This window comes from Globicephala melas, chromosome 3 (genome assembly GCF_963455315.2).
Source record: "Globicephala melas chromosome 3, mGloMel1.2, whole genome shotgun sequence".
Classification (NCBI taxonomy): Eukaryota; Metazoa; Chordata; class Mammalia; order Artiodactyla; family Delphinidae; genus Globicephala; species Globicephala melas.
The window spans coordinates 152,388,150-152,415,040 of record NC_083316.1 but is presented as its reverse complement, the minus strand read 5'-3'; the positions used below and the strand labels follow the sequence as shown (position 1 = coordinate 152,415,040).

The 26,891-nt window shown below is 46.5% G+C and overlaps 1 protein-coding gene across 3 annotated transcripts; it reads left to right on the top strand.

The window, feature by feature from the left end:
- The first annotated feature begins 1,247 nt into the window (after window positions 1-1,247).
- On the top strand, window positions 1,248-26,878 carry PHYKPL (5-phosphohydroxy-L-lysine phospho-lyase). 3 transcript variants are annotated; one of them, XM_030846853.3, is made up of 13 exons: window positions 1,248-1,339; window positions 2,383-2,501; window positions 3,653-3,812; window positions 7,050-7,124; window positions 7,895-7,982; window positions 8,060-8,176; window positions 9,731-9,813; window positions 10,068-10,293; window positions 22,347-22,501; window positions 22,908-22,997; window positions 24,858-24,988; window positions 26,006-26,083; window positions 26,544-26,878. In XM_030846853.3, exons 1-12 carry the CDS (start codon window positions 1,281-1,283, stop codon window positions 26,053-26,055), a joined length of 1,353 nt encoding a protein of 450 aa, XP_030702713.1. In that variant the 5' UTR covers window positions 1,248-1,280; the 3' UTR covers window positions 26,056-26,083; window positions 26,544-26,878. The 3 variants fall into 3 exon arrangements, with proteins under 3 accessions (XP_030702713.1, XP_060152682.1, XP_060152683.1); XM_060296699.2 differs by lacking the exons at window positions 22,347-22,501; window positions 22,908-22,997; XM_060296700.1 differs by lacking the exons at window positions 22,347-22,501; window positions 22,908-22,997; window positions 26,006-26,083; window positions 26,544-26,878 and adding an exon at window positions 14,583-14,733 and having other exon boundaries at window positions 24,858-24,986.
- The last annotated feature ends 13 nt before the right edge of the window (window positions 26,879-26,891 follow it).

Genomic DNA, 26,891 nt, shown 5'->3' with positions numbered 1-26,891 from the left:
GTAAATTTTATGTTATATATATGTTACCACAATAAAGAAACTCCAAATGTTCTTTAATAAATGCCTTAAGCGGGAATTCCCTGGCAATCCAGTGGTTAGGACTCAGTGCTTTCATTGCCAGGGCCCAGGTTCCATCCCTGGTTGGGGAACTAAGATCCCAAAAGCTTCGCAGCACAACCAAAAAAAAAAAAATTCCTTAAGCATTTTACAGTTGTATGGGGGAAAAGATGAAGAAATCAGCAATGAGGGGGTGAAGCAGAGGGCTGAGACTCATGAAGAAGTGACAGGAGCGACAACAGGAGCCTCCCTTTCCCCAGGCTGCCCAGGCCACCCAGCTCAGGCTGCAGTCTTACACACCCTTGCTCTAGGGTTCACTGAGGCAGAAAGTCCCAGGAGGGGATATCTCTCTGCTATCCCGGGTTCCCATTCCCTTAGGAGCATTTTCCTCTCACTCCCTGGAATTAAGAGTCCAGCCTCTGCTGCACACTTGCTGTGTGTCTAAGAACAAGCCCTTTCCCTTTCTGAGCCTCCGTTTCCTGGCCATGTATAAGGCTCAGGAAGCCTCCTAACTCTCCTCCCACCTAAACACTGTAAGATTCTCTTAGTGTTGCTATAGCTTGTGTTTACCCTGCCTGGATTCCAGCAGAAGTCCTGGAGGTCACGCCAGGACCTCCTCAGTCAGCTCCAGCAGTGGCCTTGTGCCCTCCTTCTGCCCTTCCTGCTGCTCCTTCACGGGGCTGGGAAGTCCAAGATCCTGCCCCTGGGCTTCGCCTACTTGAGGCCCCAGCTGTGCACCAGGCTGGGTGCCTGTCACACGTTCCCACTGAACGCTTACGGCTCATCCCATTTTATTCACGGGGAAGGCGACTTAGGGACTGAGCTCGAGGCCCCTGCCGAGGCTCAGAGACCCCCCCTCGAGTGCTGAAGCAGCGGCGGGGTCACTTCCCGGGGAGGGAAACAGCAGCGGCCGGGAGGGCGAGGACCGTGGTGCGTTCCCAGGGCCGGGGCAGCACTAGGCGAGGCGAGCACAAACCCGGCTCCCGCGCGGCGTCGTCTAAGGAACTTCGCAGAGGTGGGGAGCCCGTCAGACTCTTTAGCCAACTTAATTAAGGAACAAACTCGAAACGGCCCACCTGGGGGCGGGGCCGCGGGGCAAACGGTAGCTCCGAGTCGCGGTCTGCCATGGGCGGGGCTTGGGCGGGGCTTGGGCGGAGCCGGGACCACCCCACCCCCACCCCCGACCTCCGCGCAGTGTCTCAGAGCGAGTGCTGGCGGGCGCCATGGCCACTGATCCGCGCGGGAAGGCCGCGACTCTGGCCCTGAGAAGGCGGCTACTCAGGTACCGAGATGGCGACGCGGTGGGGGGGGGCCGCGCACAAGGCACGCACGTCCGGCGCGAGCCTACAGGCCCCAGCCCCCGCGGCCTCGCACGACCTATCCCTGTTCCGGCGCCTCTGGCCCCTGAGACCCCGCCGCGCGCAGCCTGTCTCGGCTGTCTTATCCCGCGCCTCCCCCGCAGCCGGGCTCCTGGGAGGACCTCGCCCAGTGGTGGCCCGCCCTCCGGACCTGGGCCCGGCTCGAGAGTGACCCAGGAAGGGGCTGAAAGTCCAGACGAAGGGTGGGGTGGGGTGTCGGCTCACAGGCAGCCTTAGAGAAAGTCTACCCTTGACCTGTGTCTGAGGGGCTGTCGGTGGGACGTGGGGCATGAGGCAGCCTTGGGCTAGAGCTTGGGGCTGGCCCCCACCAGGGCAGCAGGCTTGGAGGGCAAGGACTTGTTTAGGGCCGAGAGCCAGCCACCAAATGGTGGTGCCCTCTTCACTCATCCCAGCAAAGAGACACTGCCTTAGGGAGCCCGTGTGGGTCTGGAGCAGCCACCTTTCCCGGGACCCGAGCGATTCAATGGGCACATGTGGGAATGAATGAAGCCACATAGCCTTAAAATAACTTAAGAAACAATTTGTTTTTGTTTTTTGCGGTACGCGGGCCTCTCACTGTTGTGGCCTCTCCCGTTGCGGAGCACAGGCTCCGGACGCGCAGGCTCAGCGGCCATGGCTCACGGGCCTAGCTGCTCCGCGGCATGTGGGGTCTTCCCGGACCGGGGCACGAACCCGTGTCCCCTGCATCGGCAGGCAGACTCTCAACCACTGCGCCACCGGGGAAGCCCAAGAAACAGTTTGTTTTAGCAACTTCTTACCCCATCCTTTTCTCCTTTCCAGCCACCTGTGGAGTGGGGGAGGGAGTGGAGGCAGGGACGCAACAACTTGCCCTTCAAGCTTTTGTCCTTTCCAGAAACTGGGAAAGGGTAGGGGGAGGCCTGTGATGGGTGGATTTCTCCCTTCCGGTCTTCAGACATGGCTGTCCATTCGCTGTCTGTCCCCACAGCAATTCCTGCAGACTCTTTTTTCCTGAGGATCCTATTAAGATTGTCCGGGGCCAAGGGCAATACATGTATGATGAACAGGGGGCGGAATACATCGATTGCATCAACAATGTGGCTCACGGTCAGTATCATACCTCAAGATGGGGCAGGAAAGCATGCCAACACTGTGAACCTGGTCCAAGGGTGAACCTGAGGTTCAGAGAGGTACAGAGAACTCAGGTTCTGCTTAGCCAGCATCCATGTGCAGAGGAGACCCGGTCTTTCTGGGGTAGCTGTAGAAGTTTCCAAGCAGTAGCTCTGCTAAATCAGCAGGAGTCAGAGACCTAAATCTAAGGGTCCACTTCCACTTGGGACTGATAGTGAGCTCAGAGAACAGCAGTCGGCCCAGCCACGGCCAGCAACCCAACAGGACCCTGGCCGAGCCCTGGCAGTCATGGCAAGGCTTCAGCCCATGTGATCATCTCAGGTCCTGGATAAGGAAACTGAAGTAGGAATTTAGTTATCCAGTTGAGGCCACCAGAGCTGGTGGAAGGAAAGGGAGTTCCAGACTGCCTGGGTTCATATCCCTGTCCTCCACTTGCTATCTTTGTGGCAAGTTTAAGTCTCTGTGCCTCAGTTTGCTCATCTGCAAAATGAACATGATAATACTTGGTATGCACCTCCAGATGTTTTGGGGGATTAAGTGGGTTAATTCATGTAACTTGCTTTGAGTGTGCCTGGCACTTGGTGAGCACCCAATCATCTTCATTCTCTTATCATAATCCTTGGCCATTGGCCATCATTACTTCCAGCCCCCCTGCCTGGTGAAGTCAAGCCACTGACGACACCCCTACCCCTTGTCCATCCCCCATATCCCACACCCCTGTCTTTGTTGAGCAGAAGGCCTCAAGAAGCTTCCTAAAGAGTATAGGTTTTTATAAGTATATGTATAACTGATTCACTTTGTTATAAAGCAGAAACTAACACACCATTGTAAAGCAATTATACCCAATAAAGATGTTAAAAAAAAAAAAAGAGCATAGGTTTTCGAGATCAGGTTTCTGCCAGAGAACTTTGCCTTCTGCCAGAATCTCAGGGACTCCTTTCTAGGTCTCCCTTTCCAGACTGGCACCTCTGTCTCACCCCCTCTGTCTTCAGACTCCCGTCTTTCCTCTGTACTTCTGCCTCTATAACTGCATCTCCTTTAGTTGGGTTCACAGATTGGGGCTGGGAGAGGCCCGGAGGGATTGGCTGAGTGGGGCCGGCTGTGTGATGGAGGTGGCCCTCTTGCAGTTGGGCACTGCCACCCTCTCGTGGTCCAAGCAGCACATGAACAGAACCAGGTGCTCAACACCAACAGCCGGTACCTGCACGACAACATCGTGGATTACGCACAGAGGCTGTCCGAGACCCTACCGGAGAAGCTCTGTGTATTTTATTTCCTGAATTCTGGGTAAGTGCACTGTGGCCAGCCCCCAGCAAAAGGATGAGACAACGATGGAGAGATTTGCTCACATGGGCATAGCATTGTGTAGCCGACGGAGTGTGGGGAGAGGCAGCCCTCAGTGGGCCAGGCACCCACGCTTCCTAGCTGCAGGCCCCACTGCTTCTCTGTCAGATCCACTTTCCTGTTCTCTTTGTAAGGAGTGCCATTACCTCTCTTCTAAGATCATTGTTGGGGCTTACCAAGGTAATATGTTCCTTTATTTCTGCTTTATGCATACACAGGCACAGTGCTGGGAGCTACAGCCAAAATCCCTGCTCTGTAAGGAACAGAAACATCAAAGATGCTTCAAAGAAATACAAAATTACAAAGAGGAATCATTGTCTGGAGGAAAACTACAGAGAATAATGAGGCATAGAAGCAGTGGGGTGACCTGGCCTGCTCTGAGAGGGTCGGGGAAGGCGTCCCTGAAGAAGTGATGTTAGGCTAAGAGCTGACTAGGGGATAGCTAGATGAGGAGGAAGGTAGGGTGCTGCCCGCTCCATTGGAAGTGTTCTTGTCAAGGTCACCACATGGAACAGCCTGTACAGAGGTCCTATGGCAGGAAGAATATTTGCACCCCAGCGCACTTGAGCTGAAAGGCAGCCAGTGAGGGAGGGCAGAGGGTGGGAGCCTGGGGACACTGGGGAGGGAGGCAGGGCCTATCACCCAGGGCTTTATTGGTCAAGTGAGGAATCTGTGTATCCCAAGAGCATTGGGAAGCCATCAGAGGGTTTTAATCAGGTAAGTGATGTCATCAGGACTGGAGGAAAGCAAGAATGGACACCATTAGGCACCAGTTTAGTGACCGGTGATAGGTTATGCTACACTGGGAGTAGCAGTGGAGGCAGAAATGGCAGATGATGGCGTGTACACAGAACCAGCCCAGTGTGCCTGGGAGAGAAAAGTACAGAGAATTATGAGGCATAGAAACAGTGGGGGGACCTGGTCTCTTTGCTGCCCTTGTCTTCCTGTTTCTCAGTAATATTGACAGTTACCACTCTCTCTGGTCTTGCTTCCAGAACATTTCACGCTTCTTGTTTTCTGCCAGCTTCTGGCCACTCCCCCTGTCTCCTATGCCAATTCTTCCTACTCTATTCCTCAGGGCTGGTCCTCTCTGAGCCCTCTGCCTTCCTTACCTCATCCATTCCCATGTATTACATATCATCCACATGCTGGTGACTCCCAACTTTGTATCTTTTTAAAATTTATTTATTTATTTGGCTGTGCCAGGAATTCGTTGCAGCACGCGGGATCTTCATTGCGGCGTGCAGGATCTTTAGTTGCGACATGTGAGATCTAGTTCCTTGACCAGAGATCGAACCCGGGCCCCCTGCATTGGGAGTGTGGAGTCTTAACCACTGGACCACCAGGGAAGTCCCCCAAATTTGTATCTTAAACCCAGATGTTTCCCATGTGTTCCAGCCTCAAGGTTCTAACTGCCCACTTGACTTTGGAACAGGTCTAACATCACCTGTCCAAAAGACATCAGGGGTTGATCATCAGGTTTCCTTGGTGGCGCAGTGGTTAAGAATCCGCCTGCCAGTGCAGGGGACACGGCTTCTATCCCTGGTCTGGGAAGATCCCACATGCCGCAGAGCAACTAAGCCCATGAGCCACAACTACTGAGCCTGTGCTCTAGAGCCCACGAGCCACAAATACTGAGCCCGCATGCTGCAACTACTGAAGCCCGCATGCCTAGAGCCCATGCTCCACAACAAGAGAAGCCACCGCAATGAGAAGCCCATGCACCACAACAGAGTAGACCCCGCTTGCTGCAACTAGAGAAAGCCCGTGCGCAGCAACGAAGACCCAATGCAGCTAAAAATAAATAAATAAATTTATTTTTAAAAAAAGAAAAGAAAGAGTTGTCTTCGCTAACACCTGGTGTGGGACCATGGCACTGGCTCTCCCTGACATTCTCAGGCACCTACCCCAGACTTTCCCAAGAAGACCAGCCCTCCCTCACCCTATCTGTCCTGGCAAATGGCAGCACCGTCTGCGCCTCTGCTCAAGGTAGAAACGCACCCTCCTCCCAGTCCTGCATCAGGCTTGCCTTGTCTGTCTCCAGGTTGTCTCCTAACTCCATTCACCTCTCTCTGTCTGCGTGGTCACCACCTGCTCTCACCTTCGTGTCCTCCTTCTAGGTCTCCTCACTTGCACTTTAATTCCCTTCTACTCCATTATATACACAGAGAGGCTTCCTCCTCATATGGGAGCTGAATCATGTCCCTTCTCTGATTAAAACTTTTCAGTAGCTTCACATGGTACTGAGAAGAAAATCCAGGCTCCTTCTGCAGCCCTGCCTATCTCCCCACTTCCTCTCTCATGCTGCCCCTGGCCTCCCTTGTCTTCTTGTGGTTCCCTGAGCAATTTTCCTTCACAAGGTCTTTGTGTGTGCTGCTCACTCTGCCTAGAAACTTCACCCTCAGGACTCTACAGGTGTGGCCTTCGTCTGTTCTGGCTGCCGTAACAAAATACCGTAGACATGGTGGCTTAAACAGAAATTTATTGTCCCACAGTTCTGGAAGTCAGAATCCAAGATCAAGTTGCTGGCAGATTGGGTTTCGTTGAGTCCTCTCTCCTTGGTTGCAGGTGGCCACCTTCTCACTGTCTTCACATGGCCTTTCTTCGGAGCATGCACACCCCCGGGTGTCTCTCTGTGTGTCCAAATATCTTCTTACAAAGAGACCAGTTGTATTGGATTAAGGCCACCCAGATGGCCTCATTTTAACTTAATCACCTCTTTAAAGGCCCTGTCTCTAAATACAATCACATTCTGAGATACTGGGAGTTAGGGTTTCAACACATGAATTTGGGGAGACACGATTCATCCCATAACACCCCTTATCTAAGGTAGGGCCCCACCTGGTTCTCTCGGTACCCTGTGTCCATTGTAGCACTTACCAAATGATCATTCTGTCTTTGTTTTTTGGCTTTCGTGACGCATAGTAGAATGTAAGTTCCAGGAGGGCCAGAGCCTGCCTGTTTTACTTACTATTTTCGCCCCCAGCTCCTAGCACATTGAAGGCATTTGATAAATGTTTACTGAATGAGTAAGTGAATGACTAATGAATGGTGTCCTAAGAATCTTCTTGCTGCTGGAAGGGCTCTTCCTTCCCTCCAGGTTTCTCTGTAGAAAGCAGTTATCCTGGAGGGAAAGCCCTTGGATAGCTGTCCAAGCAGTATCCACTTTTTCTGTCATAGGTCAGAAGCCAACGACCTGGCCCTGAGGCTGGCGCGCCAATACACAGGACACTGGGACGTGGTGGTATTAGATCAGTAAGTGCCATTTCCAGAAGCGTGGGCCTGCTGCTTATTGGGGATCAGTGAGGCTCTGATTTTGGGTGCCTTGGGCAGGAAAGATGAGGGGCCTGGGCCTGGAGAGGATCATGAGGACCTGGCCACAGAGACACCCCAGACACACACACCAGGCGGCTCTTTCCCTCGGGTGTCTCTTCTGTGGTGGCAGCTTCTGGGGAGCAGAGAATGCTTTATAAGGTGGTGAGAGTTGGTCCCACATATTAGGTATTAAAACTGTTGTAGGGACTTCCCTGGTGGGCCAGTGGTTAGGACTCTGCACTGCCAATGCAGGGGGCGCGGGTTTGATCCCTGGTCGGGGAACTAAGATCCCACATGCCGTGTGGCACGGCCAAAAGATAAAAAAAATAAAATTAAAAAATGTTCCAACAGTAGCTCCCATTGTACTGAGTATCTGCTGTGCACAAGACCCAGGCCCAGGGTTAGAGCATTATCACATTTAAGGTTCATTACAACCATGAAGGAGAAACACCACCACCCCCAACTTTACAGAGGAGGGAACTGAGCCCAAAGATTTTAACGATTAGCCACCGTTACATAGCTAGTAAGTGGCCTTGGAGGAAGGCTTGCTGACTCCAAGGCCTGTGCTCGTTCCTGGCCCTAGGACTCAGGCTGTGTCTGAAAGGTTGGTCTTCCCTGAGTGTTTCCTGAGGTGAATAGACAGTTGTCAGGGCCAGGCCAGGGAGTACATGCCACCTGGGTCTGAGCCCACTCTCCCTTCTCCTTCCCAGTGCTTATCATGGTCACCTGAGCTCCCTGATCGACATCAGCCCCTACAAGTTCCGGGACCTGGATGGCCAGAAGGAGTGGGTCCACGTGGTATGCACTGCTCAAGTGGGCAACAGGCCGGTGCTTGCGCCTCAGCCTGGATGACATGGTGCTGTCACTCCCCACAGGCACCTCTCCCAGACACCTACCGGGGCCCCTACCGGGAGGACCACCCCAATCCAGCTGTGGCCTATGCCAGCGAGGTGAAACGTGTGGTCAGCAGCGCACAGGAGAAGGGCAGGAAGGTAACCACATCCACGCAGGTCTGGTCCAGCAAACAGCAAATGTTGCCAGCCCTGGACTGGATCTTGGGAACCCTGAGAGAAATTGGAACCAGGGCCTGCCCTTTGGGAGTCTAGTAGAGGGATTAAGTGCTCAGCAGAGAGTTTAGGTAGAGATATGTCCTGGGCGTTACTGGACTCCAGGGGCCCAAGCTGGGCTGGGGTGTGTGTGATGGTGGGTCCGTGGAGGGGGTGCTGCCTGATTTTAGTAATACAAGGTGAGTAGGAGTTAGCCATTCAAGGCGGGGTCCGGGTAGACAAGGAAAGGCATCCTCAACAGAGCGGCGGCCTGTGCAGGAACCATGTGAGTATGGGGCCAGGCTGAGCCGGCAGGAGATGAACCTAGAGAAGCAGGCAGGACCATAGGCCCGTGGACTGCAAGTGCCCCTTTGGCTGAGGCGCTAGAGGCCATGGGAGACCTTTATAGAGTTTTATAGAGTTTTAAGAGAGAAGGTAATAGGACCAGGGGATGCAGTTGAATGGGGCCAGTCTGAGGGCAGGTGACATGAGGAGGCCCTGTTGGCCCGAGTGAGCAATGGGGAGACCCACCCAGGGCAGCGTAGTAGAGATGGATTGTGGGGCAGAGACAGGAGAGATATGTCATACCCTGGAAGAGCAGCAGCCACGGCAGCAGTAGAGGGGAGGCAGCTGGTGATTGGTATTAGGGCTCTCTAGAAGGCTTTGCTGAAGGAGTGACAGCTGAACACAGGATATATAGCAAAGACAGGCCAGAAAGGTTGGCAGAGCCAGATCCAGGAAGCCTGGCCCATGCATTTCCGATGCTCTGCACCTACTTATATAAAACCAAAAAAGAGATTCCTGTGGTGGCAGCATGGGTGGGTGACCAGTTTCCCACCCCGTCAGTCCTTCCTTCATCCCAGCAGTAGCCTCTGAAGCAGCTCCAAGGCAGAACACAGTTTGAAAGTCATTGCTATAAGCAAAAGGGTCAGTGAAGGGTTTTAAACAGGACAGTGATGAGCTCAGTGTCTACATTGAGGCATCACCCTGGTGGCCAGTGGAGGATGGATTGGAAGATGTGTCCAGTTAGAAGGCAGGAGGCCAAGGCAGAAACTGGCAGGTCTGCCAGGAGGCAGGAGTATCCAGCGGGGAGGGGAAGGAGTGGGTGCGACAATGTTACAGGGATAGAGTCAGAGGCTGTGCTGACTGATAGATGAAGAAGGAGGCTGGATCAAGGATGGGGCCAGATTTCTGTCCTAGTTGGGAGGGATGGGACTCACCATATGGGAGAAGGGAAGGAACAGGCTTATGGGGGAGAAGTCTGGATTTCATCTGGAGCATGCTAAGTACAGGGGGTCTGAAGGCATCCAGGTGGTAAGAACTGGTTCAAGGCCTGAAAAAGCTATGTCACAGACCCTCAGGTGTGATGTGGAGCCCAAAGTGGGGGCACAGTGCGGACAGTAACTCATCATGTTTGGAGCCAGCACTGAGCCAGCATCAGCGGACGCGCTCAGCTTGCAGCTCAGCCCCTCCGCAGTGCCATTCCCTTCTCCTCCACAGATTGCAGCGTTCTTTGCTGAGTCTCTGCCCAGTGTGGGAGGGCAGATCATTCCTCCTGCTGGCTACTTCCCAGAAGTGGCAGGGTGAGTAGGTGGGAGAGGCTGCCCCAGGGTGGGGTTTGCCAGCCTTTGTTCCAAATTCCAACCTCAGCCTGGCAATTCCTGCCAGAATTGTCAGACAAAGCCCCTGAAGAAATAGTGGCTCCAAGAAGGCCAGCTATCTGCATAAGGTCCCCACCTTACTGTTGGCAAAGCCAGGATTCAGAGTCCCAAGACCCAGCTCCTGGTCTCCTCCCTCTCACCACAGTCCCCCATCAGCCGTGTGTCCTCTGCCACAGGCACATCCGCAGGGCCGGAGGGGTCTTTGTTGCAGACGAGATTCAAGTGGGCTTTGGCCGAGTAGGCAAGCACTTCTGGGCCTTCCAGCTGCAGGGGGAAGACTTTGTCCCCGACATTGTCACCATGGGCAAGTCTATTGGCAATGGCCACCCTGTAGCCTGTGTGGCCACAACACATGCTGTGGCGAGGGCATTTGAAGCCACCGGCGTCGAGTACTTCAACACGGTGAGTGAAGGCTCCAGGGCCAGGAAGCACCATGGTGGCTTCTGTACAAACAAGGCCACTACTACTCACTAATTTTTTTGTAAATATAGTTGTTTTATTGTAAATATTACAGTAAATATAAATAGATATAACCCATATAAACAAAAGCTCGTTGGCTTCCTCACAAGTTTTTGAGAGTGTAAGGGAATTCTAAGACCGAAAGTTTGAGAACCACTGCATTATCATTCAATTCTAGTTTTTTCAAATCTTTTTGTTAACTTCTGACTTACTGCCACTTATTCTTTTGATACTTATTCTGTAAAATGTGTTGAGGTGACCTGGTACGTGATTGTTCTACATGTCCTACATGTCCTACATGTTCTACATGTCCTTGTTCTACATGTCCGTGGGTTCTCTAAATGTTGTTTGCCAGACTCCCTGAATGTCTCTTAGGTCACACTTGTTAATTGTGTTGTTTGAATCTTCTGTATTCTTACTGGATTTATTTTTTTCCTACTTAACCTATTAATAATTAAGAACTGTGTGTTTAAATCTCACACTATGATGAAAAATGATCAATTTTTTTCTTGTAATACTGTTAATTTTTGCTTCATATATTGTGAGGCTGTTAAGTAATATATATACTACTTAATAATATTAAGTAGTATATATATATACTTTTGAGTTTTTTTGGCCACGCTGCTTGGCTTACAGGATCTTAGTTCCCCGACCAGGGATTGAATCTGTGCCCTTGGCAATGAAAGCATGGAGTCCTAACCACTGGACTGCCAGGGAATTCCCAGTATATATGGTTTTTTTTTCTGTATGTTCATTGGGAATTGAATCTTTTTCTTGATTGAGGTATAATTGACATATAACATTATATTGATTTCAGGTGTACAACGTAATGATTCAGTACTTGTGTGTGTGTGTATGTATATATGTGTGTGTGTGTGTATATATGTGTGTATGTGTATATATATATATATATATATATGGTGATCACCACGATAATTCTAGTTAACATCCATCACCATACATGGTTACAATTTTTTTTTTCTTATGATGATGAGAACTTTTAAGATCTGTTAGCAGCTTTCAAGCATACAATACAGTATTATTAACTACAGTCACTATGCGTCCCTGGGACTTAATTATTTTATACCTGAAAGTTTGTACCTTTTGACCCCCTTCACCCATTTTGCCCACCCCGACCTCTGGCAATCACCAATCTGTTCTCTGTATCTAAAAGTTCAGGGTTTTTGGGGTGTTTGGTTTTTGGTTTTCTTAGATTCCACATATAAGTGGAATCATATGGTATTTGTCTTCTCTGTCAGATTTATTTCACTTAGCATAATGCCCTCAAGTTATGAAAGCATCTTGTTGCAAATGGCAAGATTTCCTTCTTTTTTAGGGCTGAATTTTATATATATACATTCCATTCATCAATCAACAGACACATATCTTGGCTATTGTAAATAATTCTGCCATGACTGTAGGGGTGCAGATAGCTCTTTAAGATAGTATTTTCAGTTCCTTCAGATAAATATCCAAAGTGGAATTGCTGGATCACATGGTAGTTCTATTTTTAGTTTTCTGAGTAACTTCCACACTGTTTTCCATAGTGGCTGCACCAATGTACATTCCCACCAACAATGCACAAGGATTCCTTTTTCTCCACAACCTTGCCAGCACTTGTTATTTCTGGTCTTTTTGATAATAGCCATTCTAACAGGTGTGAGGTGACATCTCATTGTGGTTTTGATTTGCATTGCCCTGACGATTAGTGGTGTTGAGCACCTTTTCGTATACCTGTTAGCCATCTGTATGTCGTCTTTGGAAAAATGTCTATTCAGATTTCTACCCAATTTTTTAAATTTTATTTATTTAATTTATTTATTTTTGGCTGTGTTGGGTCTTCGTTGCTGTGTGCCGGCTTTCTCTAGTTGCGGCGAGTGGGGCTTCAGTAGCTGTGGCACGTGGGTTCAGTACTTGTGGCTTGTGAGCTCTAGAGCACAGGCTCAGTAGTTGTGGCGCACGGGCTTAGTTGCTCCGTGGCATGTGGGATTTTCCTGGACCAGGGCTTGAACCCGTGTCCCCTGCATTGGCAGGCAGATTCTTAACCACTGCGCCACCAGGGAAGCCCCTCTACCCAATTTTTAATTGTATTGCTTTGTTTTTTGCTACTGAGTTACATGAATTCTTTATATATTTTGGATATTAGCTCCTTATCAGATACATGATTTGCAAATATTTTCTCCCAGTCAGTTGATTGCCTTTTCATTTTGTTGATGATTTGCTGTGCAAAGCTTTTTAGTTTTATGTAGTCCCACTTGTTTATTTTTGCTTTTGTTACCTTTGCTTTCAGTGTCAAATCCAAAAAATCATTGCCAAGACCAATGTCAAGGAGCTTACCGCCTATGTTTTCTTTTAGGAGTTTTATGATTTCATGTCTTACATTCAAATCTTCAGTCCATTTTGAGTTAATTTTTTGTGTATGGTGTAAAATAGTGGTCCAGTTTCATTCTTTTGCATGTGGCTGTGCAGTTTCTCAAGAATTGAGTCTTTTATTATATGGAGTAATAGTTTCCATTCCTAATAAGGTTTTTGGTCTTAAAGTTTATTTTATCTGATATTATAAAGCTAAGTCAGCTTTCTTTTGACTATCAATTACCCAATGTATTATTTTCCACCCTTCTATTTTCAACCTTGTGTGCTCATGCTTTAGGTGTATTTCTTTTAACCAGCATATATCTAGAATTTGGGTTTTTGACCAAATCTGTTAATATTTGACTTCAAAGTAATGACTTTCAATTTAACGTAACTATTGATGTATTTAGGCCTGTTGCTAGCATCTTAATTTATAATTTCAGCTTACCATACTTTTCTGTGTCTTTTAATCCTTCCTATTTTATTTAAGTATCTGTATTACAAGTATTTCATCCCAAATTCCTTTCACTGGAAGCCTTTATGTTGCAAACCTTCTGAGGTCTTCTGTGCCTAAGGGTATTTGTGTCAGGCCCTCATATTTAACTATTTTAGCTAAAAATAGAATCTAGGTCCTAGTTACTGTAAAAGTATATTCCAGGGACTTCCCTGGCTGTCCAGTGGTTAAGACTCCACGCTTCCACTGCAGGGGGCACAGGTTCAATCCCTGGTCAGGGAACTAAGATTCTGCATGCCATGCAGCAGGCCTAAATAAATAAAGTCAGTGCTGATGGATTCATTTTTTTTAAAAAGTGTATTCCATTGTCACCTTGCATGCAGTGTTGCTGTTGAAAACGCTGAAATCACTGATTCTTTTTTAGTTGAGATATAATTCACGTATTATAAAATTTACTCTTTCAAATACAAATTCAATGGTTTTTAATTCAAGTACAATTCAGTCTTTTATAGTATACTCACCAAGTTGTTCAGCCATTATTACTGTCTTAATTTTCATTGTTGTACATTTTCATCACCCCAAAAAGCAACTCCATACCCATTAGCAATCACTCCCCATTGCCTTTTCTCTACAAGTACTGGCAATCACTAACCTTCTTTCTGTCTCCATGGATTTGCCTGTTCTTGACATTTCACATAAATGCAGTCACACAATATGTGACCTTTTGTGTCTGGCTTCTATCACATAGCATAATGTTTTCAAGGTTCATCCATGTTATAGCATGAATCAGTCTTTCATTCCTTTTTATGAATGATTAATGTTCCATTGTATGAGTATACCGTGTTTCATTTATCCATTCTTCAGTTGATGTTTGGTTGTTTCCCCTCCTTGGTTATTATGAATAATGCTGCAGTTGACCATTCAGTGTAGATGTTTTTGTATGGAATGTGTTTTCAGTTCTTTTGAGCGTATACCTTACCTATGAGTGGAATTGCTGGGTCATATGGCAACTCTTAAGTTTAACTTTTTGAGGAATGACAAAGTTTTTCCAAGCAGCTATACCACTTTACATGCAACGTATGAGGGTTCCAATTTCTCCATATCCTCTCCAGCATTTATTTTCTCTCTTTTATTATAGCCATCCTAGTGAGTGTGAAGTGATATCTCATTATGATTTGCATTTGCCTGATAGCTAGAGGTGCTGAGGTATATATACACATACACACACATATGTATGTGTATATATATATATATATATATCCCATTATATGTGACATATATATTCCAAAGAATATATCCTTTGCAAATTTTTTAATTGGGTTACCTGTCTGTTTTTGCTGCGTTGTAAGCATTCTTTTTTTTTTTTTTTTTTTTTTTTTTTTTGCGGTACGCGGGCCTCCCACTGCCGTGGCCTCTCCCGTTGCAGAGCACAGGCTCCGGAGGCGCAGGTCCAGCGGCCATGGCTCACGGGCCCAGCCGCTCCGCGGCATGTAGGATCTTCCCAGACCGGGGCACGAACGCGTGTCCCCTGCATCGGCAGGCAGAACACTCAACCACTGCGCCACCATGGAAGCCCTGTAAGCGTTCTTTATGTATCCTAAATACTAGATTCTTACCAAATACATAATTTGTAAGTATTTTCTCCCATTATTTCAGGTGTCTTTTCACTTTTTCGGTAGTATCCTTTGAAGCACAGAAGTTTTTAATTTTGATGAAGTCCAGTTTATTTTTTCTTTGGTTGCTTGTACTTTGGAGTCATAGCTAACAAACCATTGCCTAATCAACGGTCAGAAAGATTTACACCTCTGTTTTCTTCCTAGAATTTTATAGTTTTTATTGTTATATTTAGGTATTGGATCCATTTTGAGCTAGTTTTTAAATATGGTATGAGGTGGGGTTACTTAACTTTGCATATAGATATCCAGTTGTCCCAACACCTTTTGCTGAAAAGACTGTTCTTTATTATATCTTATCCCATTGAATGGTCTTGGCACCCTTGTCAAGAATCAATCAACCAGGGCTTCCCTGGTGGTGCAGTGGTTAAGAATCCGCCTGCCAATGCAGGGGACATGGGTTCAAGCCCTGGTCCAGGAAGATCCCACATGCCACAGAGCAACTAAGCCCATGCGCCACAACTACTGAGCCTGCACTCTAGAGTCCACGAGCCACAACTACTGAAGCCCGTGTGCCACAACTACTGAAGCCCGCGCACCGCAACAAAGAGTAGACCCCGCTCTCAGCAACTAGAGAAAATCCGTGTGCAGCAGCGAAGACCCAATGCAGCCAAAAATTAAATAAATGAATTAAAAAAAAATCAATCAACCATAAATGCATGATTTTTTTTTTTTTTTTTGGCTGCATTGGGTCTTAGTTGCAGCACACGGGATCTTCGTTGTGGCATGCAGGATCTTTCGTTGCAGCACACAGCCTCAGTAGTTGTGGTGCGCATTTTCTAGATCTAGCACGTGGGCTTAGTTGCCCCATGGCATGTGAGATCTTAGTTCCAGTTCCCCAATCAGGGATTGAACCTGCGTCCCCTGCATTGGAAGGTGCATTGGATCCTTTAACCACTGGACCACCAGAGAAGTCCCAAATATATGGATTTAATGGTTTATTTGTAAACTTCCAGTTTTGTCCCACTGATCAAAAATCTATCCTCCTGCCAGTTGCACACAGTCTAGACTACTATACTTTGTAGTATGTTTTGAAATCAGGAACTGTTAATCCCCCAGTCTTTGTTCTTCTTTTTGAAGATTGTTGTGGCTATTCTGGGTCCCTTGCATTTCAATATGAATTTTCATAATCAGCTTGTCAATTTCTACCAAAAAAGCAGCTTGGAGTCTGATAAGAGATTGCATTGAATCTGTAGATCAATTTGGAGAGTATTGCCATCTTAACAGTACTAAGTCTTCTAATCCATAAACATGAGATATCTGTCCATTTATGGAGGTCTTTGTTTTTCAATCATGTTCATAATTTTCATTGTAAAAGTCTTTTTCTTTTTTTTTTTTTTTTTTTTTTTGGCCACACCACATGCGGGATCTTAGTTCCCTGATCAGGGATTGAACCCACACCCTCTGCAGTGGAAGCGCAGAGTCTTAACCACTGGACCTCCAGGGAAGTCCCTGTAAAAGTCTTGAACTACTTTTGTTAAATTTACTCCTAAGTATTGTATTCTTTTTCATGCTTTTATAAATTGAATCTTTTTTTCATTTCACTTTAAGATTCTTCATTGCTGGTGTATAGAAATACAGTTGATTTTTGGATATTGATCTTGTATCATGCAGCCTTACTGAATGCATTTATTAGCTCTAATAGTTTTTTATAGATTCTGTAGAATTTTCTGTGTACCAAATTATGTCATCTGTGAATAGAAATGGTTTTCTTGTTCCTTTCCATTCTGAATGCTTTTATTTCTTTTTCTTGCCTAACTGCCCTAGAACCTCCAGTACAATATTGACTACAAATGGCAAGAGTAGACATCTTGTCTTCTTCCTAATCTTAGGGGAAAACATTCAGTCTTTCACTGTTAAGTATAATATCAGCTGTGAGTTTTTCATAGAAGCCTTTTATCAGGTTGAAGAAGTTCCCCTTTTTTCCTAATTTTTGAGAGCTTTTATAATGAAGGCTGTTGGGTTTTATCAAATGCTTTTTCTTCGTTTATTGTAAGGATCATGTGATTTTTTTTGTCCTTAATCCTATTAATATGGTTTATTACATTATTTGATTTTCACATGTCAAACCAACTTTACATTGCTGAGATAAATCCCATGTGATCATGGTGTATAATCCTTTTTATATGTTGCTAGATTAAGTTTGCTATTTTAATTTTTGAGGATTTTTACATCTATGTTCTTAAGAGATATTGATCTATAGTTTTCTTGGGATATCGTTGTCTGGTTTTAGTATCAGGGTAATACTGGTCTCAAAGAATGATCCAGGGGCTTCCCTGGTGGCGCAGTGGTTGAGAGTCTGCCTGCCGATGCAGGGGACACAGGTTCGTGCCCCGGTCCGGGAAGATCCCACATGCCGTGGAGCGGCTAGGCCCGTGAGCCATGGCCGCTGGGCCTGCATGTCCAGAGCCTGTGCTCTGCAACGGGAGAGGCCACAACAGTGAGAGGCCCGCGTACTGCAAAAAAAAATGATCCAGGAAGTGTTCATGCCTCTTCTATTTTCTGGAAGACTTTCTGAAAGATTGGTAATAATTCTTTCAACATTTTGGTAGAATTCACCAGTGAAGCCATCTGGTTCTAGGCTTTGCTTTGTGAGCATTTTTTTTATTATTAGTTCATTCTTTTTACTTGCCACAGGTCTATTCAGATTTTCTATTTCTTCTCAAATCAGTGTCAGTATTTTTTATCTTTCTAGGAATTTGTTCATTTCATCTAAGTTATCTAGCTTGTTGACAGACAGTTGTTCACATTATTCCCTTATACTTCTTTTTACTTGTATAAGATTGGCAGTGATACGTCCTTTTTCAGTCCTGATCTTAGTAATTTGACTCTTCTTTTTATCTTGGTCAGTCTGGCTAACGTTTGTCAATTTTGTTGATTTTCTCAGACAATCAACTTTTGGTTTTGTTGATTTTTTTCTATTGTTTTTCTATATTTCTATTTATTTCCACTGTAGTCTTTATGATTTCCTTTATTTTTGCTTTAGATTTAGTTTGCTCTTCTTTTTTATACTTTCTTAAGGTGGAAATATTCATTTGAGATTTTTTTTTACGAAGTATTTACAGACATGAAGTTTTCTGTAAGCATTACTTTTACCACATCCCATGAGTTTAGGTATGTTGTGCTTTCTTTTTCATTTATCTCTAAATATTTTTTAATCTCCCTGTGACTTCTTTGACCCATTGTTTGTTTAAGCATGTTATTTAATTTTCACATTTTTTTTAGTTTTTCAGTGTTCTGTTATTTATTTCTAGCTTCGTTCCACTGTGGTGAGAGATACTTTCTATGATTTCAGACTTTTAAAATATCTTAACACTTGTTTTATAGCCTAATATATTGATATATAGTCTATCCTGTAGAATGTTCCATGTGCACTTGAGAAGAGTATTTATACTGCGTTTTTGAAGTGGAGTGTTCTGTATATAGCTATTAGATCTAGTTGGTTTATAGTGTTGCTCAAGCCTTCTACTTCCTGGTTGGCCTAGTTGTTTATTATTGAAAATGAGAGACTGAACTCTCCAACTGTTCTTATTGAATTCTGTAGTTCTCCTTTCAGTTAATTTTTTGCTTTACTTATTTGGGGGCTCTGTTGTTAAGTACATATGTATTTGTAGTGGTTATATCATTTTGATAGATTGACTCTTTTATCATTATGTTTTCCTGTGTTGCTAATAGCAATTTTAATCTTGCAAGTCTTTTATGTCTGATATTACTACAGCCACACCAGCTCTCTTGGTTACTGTTTGCATGGCATACCTTCACTCTCTTGCTTTCAACCTACTTGTGTCTTTACCAGTGCTCTTTATTTCTTCATGTGGATTTGATATACGTCTGATGTCGTTTCATTTCAGCCTGAAGAAATACTGTTAGTATTTCATGTAAAGTAGATCTGCTGCTGACAAATTTTTTCAGTTTTTTCATTATCTAGAACTACCTTAGTTTCTCTTTTTCTTTTCTTTCTTTCTCCTTCTTTCTTTCTTTCTTTTCTTTCCTTTCTTTTTTATTCTGCACCATGCATCTTGTGGGATGTTGGATTTTAGTTCCCCAACTAGGGATTGAACCCGGGCCCTTGGCACAGAATCCTAACCACTGGACCACCAGGGAATTCCTGTCTCCTTTATCTTTGAAGGATACTTTTACTTTATAGAGAATTATGGACTGACAGTATTTTTCTTTCATCACTTTGAATAGGTCATCCCACTGCCTTCTGGCCTTTAGGGTTTCTGATGAGGAATCAGCTATTAATCTTGTTGAGAATCTCTTGTACATGATGAGTTGCTTCTCTCTTGCTAATTTCAATATTCTCTCTTTGTCCTTTTTTTTTATTTGAGTTATAATTGACAGACAACATCATATTAGTTGCAGGTGTACAATATAATGAGTCAATATTTGTATGTATTGCAAAATGATAACCACAATAAGTTTACTTGACATCCATCACCATAGTTTTTTTTCTTGTGATGAGAACTTTTAAGGTCTACTCTCTTAATAACTTTCAAATATAAAATACAGTATTGCTTGTTTGTTCTGGCAGCGCTGTGCAGCACATGGGATCTTAGTTCCCCGACCAGGGATCAAACTCAAGCCCCCTGCAGTGGGAGCACAGAGTTTAACTATTGGACCACCAGGGAAGTCCCCAGTATTATTAACTATAGTCACCATGCTGTACCTTACATCCCTGTGACTTATTTACAACTGGAATTTTTTTACCTTTGACGACCTTCACCCATTTACCCACCCTCTTGTTCTTGTCTTTTAGTACCTTGGCTATGTTTTGTCTAGGTATGAAACTTGTTTATTCTACTTGGAGTTCATTGAGCTCCTTGGATGTTTAGATTGTTGTTGGGGTGTTTTTTTAGTCAAATTTAGTAAGTTTTTGACCATTGTTTCTTCAGATATTCTTTCTGCCCCTTCCTCTCCTTCTGGAATTCTTATTTGCATATGTTGGTATGCTTGTGTCCCACAGGTCTCTGAGGCTCTGTTCATTTTTTTTATTCTTTTTTCTTTCCGATTTTCAGACTGGACAGTCTCAATCAATGTATCTTCAAGTTTGCTGATTCTTTCATCTGCCTGATTAAATCTGCTGTTGAGCCTCTTAATTTTTCATTTCAGCTACAGTGCTTTTCAACTCCAGACTTTCTATTTAGTTCTTTTTTATAATTTCTATTTCTTTATTGATCTTCCAAATTTGGCAAGATGCCATTTTCATGCTTAGCTTTTAATTCTTTAGATATGGTTTCCTTTAGTGTTTAAGCATATTTATAATATCTGATTTAAAGTCTTTGTCTAAAAAAAAAGAAAAAGTCTTTGTCTAATAAGGCCATCATCTGGGCTTCCTCCATAACAGTTTCTGTTGATTGTATCCACACCCCCCACCACCACCACCCCATATATGGGCCATGCTTTCTTCTTTCTTTTCATGATTCATAATTTTCTGTTGAGAACTAGACATTTTTAAATAATATAATGTGGCAACATTGGAAATCATTTTCCCTCCTCATGGTTTGTTGTTGATGCTTTTTGTTGTTGTTTGTATATTGCCTTTTCTGAACTAGTTCAGAACAGATAACTATGTTATCTATTATGCTAGTTCAGCATCTTGGCCAGGCCACAATTCTAAACCAAAGATGCTATGGGTAGAACACACGACCTCTTAACGAGTTCACAGTTGATAATAATATGCAATAAATAGCCTCAATCCATCCCCTGTGTCCATCCCACACATAATTTGCTTTGGACATATCAGAAAGCTGCCTCACAGCAAATCACCTAGGAAGCTTTTTATGATCACAAGTACGAGGTTCTGCAAGCAAATTTTCAAGATGGTCTACAGGATACCACTGCATACCCATTAGAATGGCTGCAATTAAAAACTGCAACAGGGCTTCCCTGGTGGCGCAGTAGTCGAGAGTCCGCCTGCCGATGCAGGGGACACGGGTTCGTGCCCCGGTCCGGGAAGATTCCACATGCCGCAGAGCAGCTGGGCCCGTGAGCCATGGCCGCTGAGCCTGTGCTCCGCAACGGGAGAGGCCACAACAGTGAGAGGCCCACATACCACAAAAAAGAAAAAAAAATGCAACAATTCCAAATGTTTTTGAGGATGTGGAGCTACTGGGATTTCATAGACTAATGGTGGGAATGTAATATGGTACGACTTTGGAAAACAGTTTCACTTTTTTATATAGTTAAATATATATTTATCAAGCCGTCCAGCAGTTCCACTCCTAGGTATTTACCCAAGAGAAATGAGAACGTATGTTAACAAAAAGACTTGTTATAAATGTTTATAACAGTTTTATTCGTAAATAGCCCAAAATCAAAATAAGCCCCAAGGTCTATCAACAGGAATTTGGATAAACAAATTGTAGTGTGTCCATATAATGGAATACTATGCAGCCATAAAATGAACAAACGACCAATACACACAACATTATAGATGAATTTTAAAAACATGTTGAGCAGAAGCCAGGCACAAAAGGTTACATATTTTGTGATTCCATTCACATGACATTCCAGAAAAGGCAAAACTATAGTGACAGAGTCAGTGGTTGCCTGGGCCAGTAGTGGATGGGAGCACAAGGAACTTTGGGGAATGCTGGAAATGTTTTGTATTTTCATGGTAGTGGAGGTTCCACAGGTAGATACATTTGTCAAGTCACACTGAACTACATACATTTTAAATATATGCAGTTTATTGTATGTAAACTATACCTCAATAAAGTTTTGTGGTTTTTTTAAGATATAGTTTAAAAAAAAAAAAAGATGGTCTGCAGGAGACCCCTTCCTTCTGACTTTCTGCAGTGCAGGTCCTCAGACACCTGCAGGGCCAGGTGGAGGAAGTGAGTCAAAGCACTCAGGGTGCCTGAAGGGGACAGGTAGTGCCAATGTAGCCAGATAGGCTAGGTTTGTTTTAAGTCAAACATATTTTTGTGTTAAGTCTCTTCTTAAGACATTAGCACCTAATTCAAAACTTTTAATTATGCCACACAAGCCAAACACAATGAATCCTCAGGCCGCATTTGGCTCACAGGCAGCTTGTGGTCTGCGCCCTAAAATCTGCCTTGGGCTCAGCCAGCAGAGCTGTGAGCTGGAACCACAGAGTGACTTTTCCTGGGTGTGGCTCTGGCATGCTGCTCTTGACCCTCCTTGAAAGAGGTGATGGGCAGTGCAATGCAGTGGGTCTGGGTCCAGTCCATGAGATGGGGCCCTGAAGCCTTTTGACAAAAAACAGCTGTGTGGGAATGCCTAGTACATCCTCTCCTCTGATTTTTGCATGTTCTTGGGGATCCTATTACTTGGCCTGGATTACAGTCACATTAGCACCTGGAAAGATGGGACAACCCATGGGGGACTCAGAAGAACCCCATTTACTGCCCAGCATGCTGAGCCCTGAGGGGTTCAGGCCTGTGCTCATCACTGCCTTTGCACTGTGTGTGGCAGTTCTGCTGCTCTTCACAGTCCCTGAGGCATGGCCCACTCTGCTGAGCATCTGACATGCTCTTTGTCGCCTGGCTCAGTTTGGGGGCAGCCCAGTGTCCTGCGCTGTTGGGCTGGCCGTCCTGGATGTCTTGGAAAAGGAGCAGCTGCAGGCTCATGCTGCCTCTGTGGGCAGCCTCCTGATGGAGCTCCTTGGACAGCAGAAAGCCAAACATCCCATCCTTGGGGACATCAGGTGAGGCTCAGGGTAGCAGTCACCACCTCCCAGGGGCCTGGTGTGGTTCCTTCATTCACTTCATCACCACCTGGGATGGTGGGAACTTTTATCTCCACTCTGCAGAGGAACTGAAGCACCTACAGGTGCTACTGCCCAAGATGGCACCTCTGGAGGGAGGAGGGGGGTGAAGCCAGGATCAAACTTTCCTCTAGCCACATTGAGGGCCCCTCACCATCACAGTTACTTCCTGGAACTGTTTTAGCACCCTCCAAGGGTTCCTACAGCTCTCAGCCTCCCCAGGAGGCAGAGGTGCAAGCCCTGGTGGGCTTTCTGACAGGGGCTTGGCTGAGGCCCAGGCAGAGGGTGAGAGCAAGGACTATGGTCCCTCAGGCCTGGCCTCCTGAGATGTCACCTTCTGCTCCAGGGGCGTTGGGCTCTTCATTGGTGTGGATCTGATCAAAGATGAGGCCACAAGGATGCCAGCAACCGAAGAGGCTGACTATGTGGTGTCCAGGTATTTTTTCTTGAAACAACTTGTTTCTACGGCCCTGACTGGGAAAGAGCTCCCCTCTTGCCTCTCCCAGGCACGCTGGGCCCACACAGGGTTGACTGAAGGAGGTGGCTTTTAGCCTCTGGGTTAGAGGGCTGCCAATCTGTGCACCCCTTTGACTGGGCTCTGCGGACAGAGAAAGCGGCCCCATCAGCTCTGTACCCAGTGCCTGGCAGCAAAGGCTTCAGATGGGTGCGGTCCGTTCCCAGCCTGAGCAGACACTTATGCCAAAAATGCCAAAGCTGCAGAAGCTCTCAGACCCAGGCAGCCCCAACGCTGCATTTCATAGCCCCAGGCTGCCCGAGGGAAGCAGCTTCTCCAGAGCCATACCTGAGGCTGTGGCAGAACCAGACTCTCCATTCCTAGAGGGTTTTCAAATAGGACTCCTGTTCCTTGTCTGGGTGGGGAGTGTCTGGATGACTCAGCATCTCAGGACTCAGGAGCCCTCGCTCCCAGTTCTGGTTCCCATGTTCTTTCACTTGAACCCCAGGCAGGACCCAAGCCGCAGGACCCTTTCCCTTCTTGTTTCGTTACTTCCTTTTTATTTCCATTCCTCACTCCTACCTCCTTCCCCCACCTTGGAAAACCCATCTAGTGTTTGATGCGTGTCCTTATTCAAGTTGTGAAATGTGTGTCATTCTGTTTCGAATTCACGTAAACAGTATTGATGTAAAAATCGTTCTCCCCACACGTTTTTTGAAGCTGACCCCTCCTGCGTGGCTGCCCAGCCCCTGCCTTCTCTGTGCTGGTTGGGCACACCCACCAGCTCACCCACCCTTTCCCCCAGGGAGCCTCAAGACTCAGAAATTCAGGATGGTCTGTGGGAAGGAGAGAGTCAGATCCTCAGCCAAGCCTGACCTCCTCCACCTTACAACCACCCCTGTGGTTTCTCCAGTTCAGTGAAGAAACAGTAACCAGGTGGAACGGTGTTTCAGTGGCAGTCACCCTGCTAAAGGCAGAGCTGGATTTGAAGTCCAGAACCTGATCTTTCTAGCACAGATGCTGTCAGTGCCAGGAAGACTGGGATGCGAGAAAGGAGCCAGAGGCAGGCTGAGGACACCCTGCTCCTGACAAGACTTACATAAAAGGAATAAATAAAAAAGAATGAGAGTGGGGGGTCAGAGAGAGTGTAAATACAGTCACATCAGACCCCTTCTCTCAGAGGCCAAAATACCTTCCTAGGTTAAAAGTGTAAATGTGGAATATTAAAAACAATTATTAGATACCAATGATGATGTTAAATAACTTCCAAAAACAACTGGAAATTAAAACTGGATAGTCCTGTCTGGGGTTACAACATAACCTGGGGGCAGAGTAGAGAAAGGGTTGGCAGGGAAGTTAGAAGCTAGGTGAGGGCTCCATGGGTTCACTGTACTACTCTCTTTGTGAATGTTGGACACTTTCCATGTAAAAAGTAAACCATACAATGTCACATAAACCATGTTAAAATGAAAAATGCAAGGACTCTTGCTGTCCACATTGTAGCCCCGTGGCCAATCTCGGCTTCAACTGGGGCTCCAGGGAGGGATGAAGCAAGACCCCTGCTTGGGGGTGGGGTGGGGGGGTGCAGGCAGCAGGCTCAGGGCCAGATGTAGGGCACCCCAGACAGGGGCCTCTGATGCTGGGCCATAAAGTTGGGCAGGAGTTTGGCAGGGGGTGGCCAGTGCTGTATCCTGGTGGGAACTGGCCTATGGAAGGTTCTGAGGGCAGTGTGGCTGGAGTTGCGCCCACGAGGCCAAAGCCAGGCTGAGGAAGGTCTGAAAGGCCCATGTGAAGTGCCCTTGGCTGGTGGGCAGCAGGCCCTGCTGTGTCCTATCCTTGCAGGCTGAAAGAAAACTACATTTTGTTGAGCACCGACGGCCCCGGAAGGAATGTCCTGAAGTTCAAGCCCCCGATGTGTTTCAGCTTGGACAACGCACGACACGTGGTAGCAAAGCTGGATGCCATCCTGACAGGTGAGCCTGGAGACCCAAGGGGCAGCTGATAACTGTGTCTCTACAACCCAGCCTGGAGCTAGGACCTCCCAGCATGCCCAGGGACAGGGGTGCAACAGCTGAGCCAGGTGTCCTCTGAACAGTGCAGGGAGTAGGGAGCTGAAGTGAAGGCCTCCCCTATTCCTGCCTGTGTCCCCCAAAATCTGAGCCCTGGGTAGATGGGAAATGAGCCACCACCCATCCTGCCTGGGCAGGCACCAGTGTGGCATGCAGGACAAGGGAAGCAGGGCTGGGCTTTTAAGCCCAACTATCGGAACTAGTGGGAGGTTCCATTGTGTCCTTAAAGCCTCCCTGAGATGTAGGTGGCAGTAGCTTTGCTTTCTTCAGCTGCTAAGTGGCTGAAATGAGATTTGCACCCTGGACTGATTCAACACAAAATGAAATCCCTCTGCACATTCCTTATCATTTAGGAAAATCAAGCTCTTCTCTAAATCCACTTACAAGGAAATCTATAATTACCAAATTGGACACATCGATGCACTGAGGTGATGTTGCATGTACAGAGCTCAGTGGGGGACCCCAAAATAGGCAAAATGCTATCTTCCTGGTAGAGATCAGAGCAGCCCAGCTACAACCACCCCCACCCCACCCCCAGGCTATTTCACTGTGGTCACAAGGTCTCTAGAGCTGAGGTCAGTCCCTACTAGACACAACTGGAGGTGGTACGGAACCTGCTGGGGGAAGGGAATGTATTTTCGGGAAGCCTGCGGAGGAAAAGCTGACTGGGCACAGAATTGGCTTGGAGTTACTGTATAGAAGGGACTTCAGTTCAGCCTGGAAGCCTCAGAAAATCTGAGGGCTGGTTTTGTCCTCTTGGGAAATTGTTGCTGACCCTGTGGTGGCCTGTACACATGGGTAAAGGGTGGGACATGGGCTTGGACAGGCCAGTGGGCCCAGTCTCCACACTGCCACCCAAGAAGCCTGGACACTGAAGGCAGAAGTCTTTAGCAGAGGAGAAAGGTTGACCATCTTTTTCAGACATGGAAGAGAAAGTGAGAAGTTGCGAGACACTGAGGCTCCAGCCCTGAGGCAGCTCTGCTGAGGGGTGTCCTCTAGGTAAGTGGCCTTACTTCTTGTTCCTAGAGAACCAGAACTGGGTTCCTTACCACCTATTTAGTAGCTCCTTCAACATTCTTGTTCCAAGTGTTGTCCCCTTCCCACAGGTTAGTTTTAATACTGGGAGGCTCTGGCTGCCTTGGGCTCTCCCCATCCCCCATCTCTGAAAAATCTCCAAAGTACTTAAGTTTGCATTTGATGGCTGAGCAAAGAATATAGCTATTTCCTCCCTTCTCCAGCGGGTTCCTCTACGGGAGAGCTTCTGGCAGGCTTTATCCACCTGCAGCCCCCAGCCAAGTGCTGTGTCTTACAACTAGCTATCTTAGGCCTCAGCCACTAGACTTGGGGTGCTCCAATCAGGCCAACAGATAGGCCCTGCCACAGGGGGCCGTTACAACCAGGAGGGGCACCATCTTGCCCAGATCCAGCTGGCCCTTTGTGTGTCTGCTCTTATCTTTAGGTTCACACTGTCTTTGCTGGGAGAGAGAATCCCATTTCCAATGGCAAGTCAAGACAGGTGTTCCAAGGTGCTCCAGACTCGAACTGCCCTGGGGACACTGGGGCAGTGTCCCCACTGAGGGTGGTAACCCTCACTGTACTGTTTTCACCCCCCTGAACAGCTGCCCCAAATATCTGAGCCACTCCACTTTCTTTAAAGGGGCACAAGTCCTAGGCAGGGCCAAGTCATTAAAGGAAACTAACCAAAGATGTGGAGAGTGTGTGCTTATGCCTGACAGGATGCAGGTTAGGTGGTCTTGGAGGATACTGGAGCTCTGGAGCACCTGTCCCCCCCCCCCTTCACAGTATA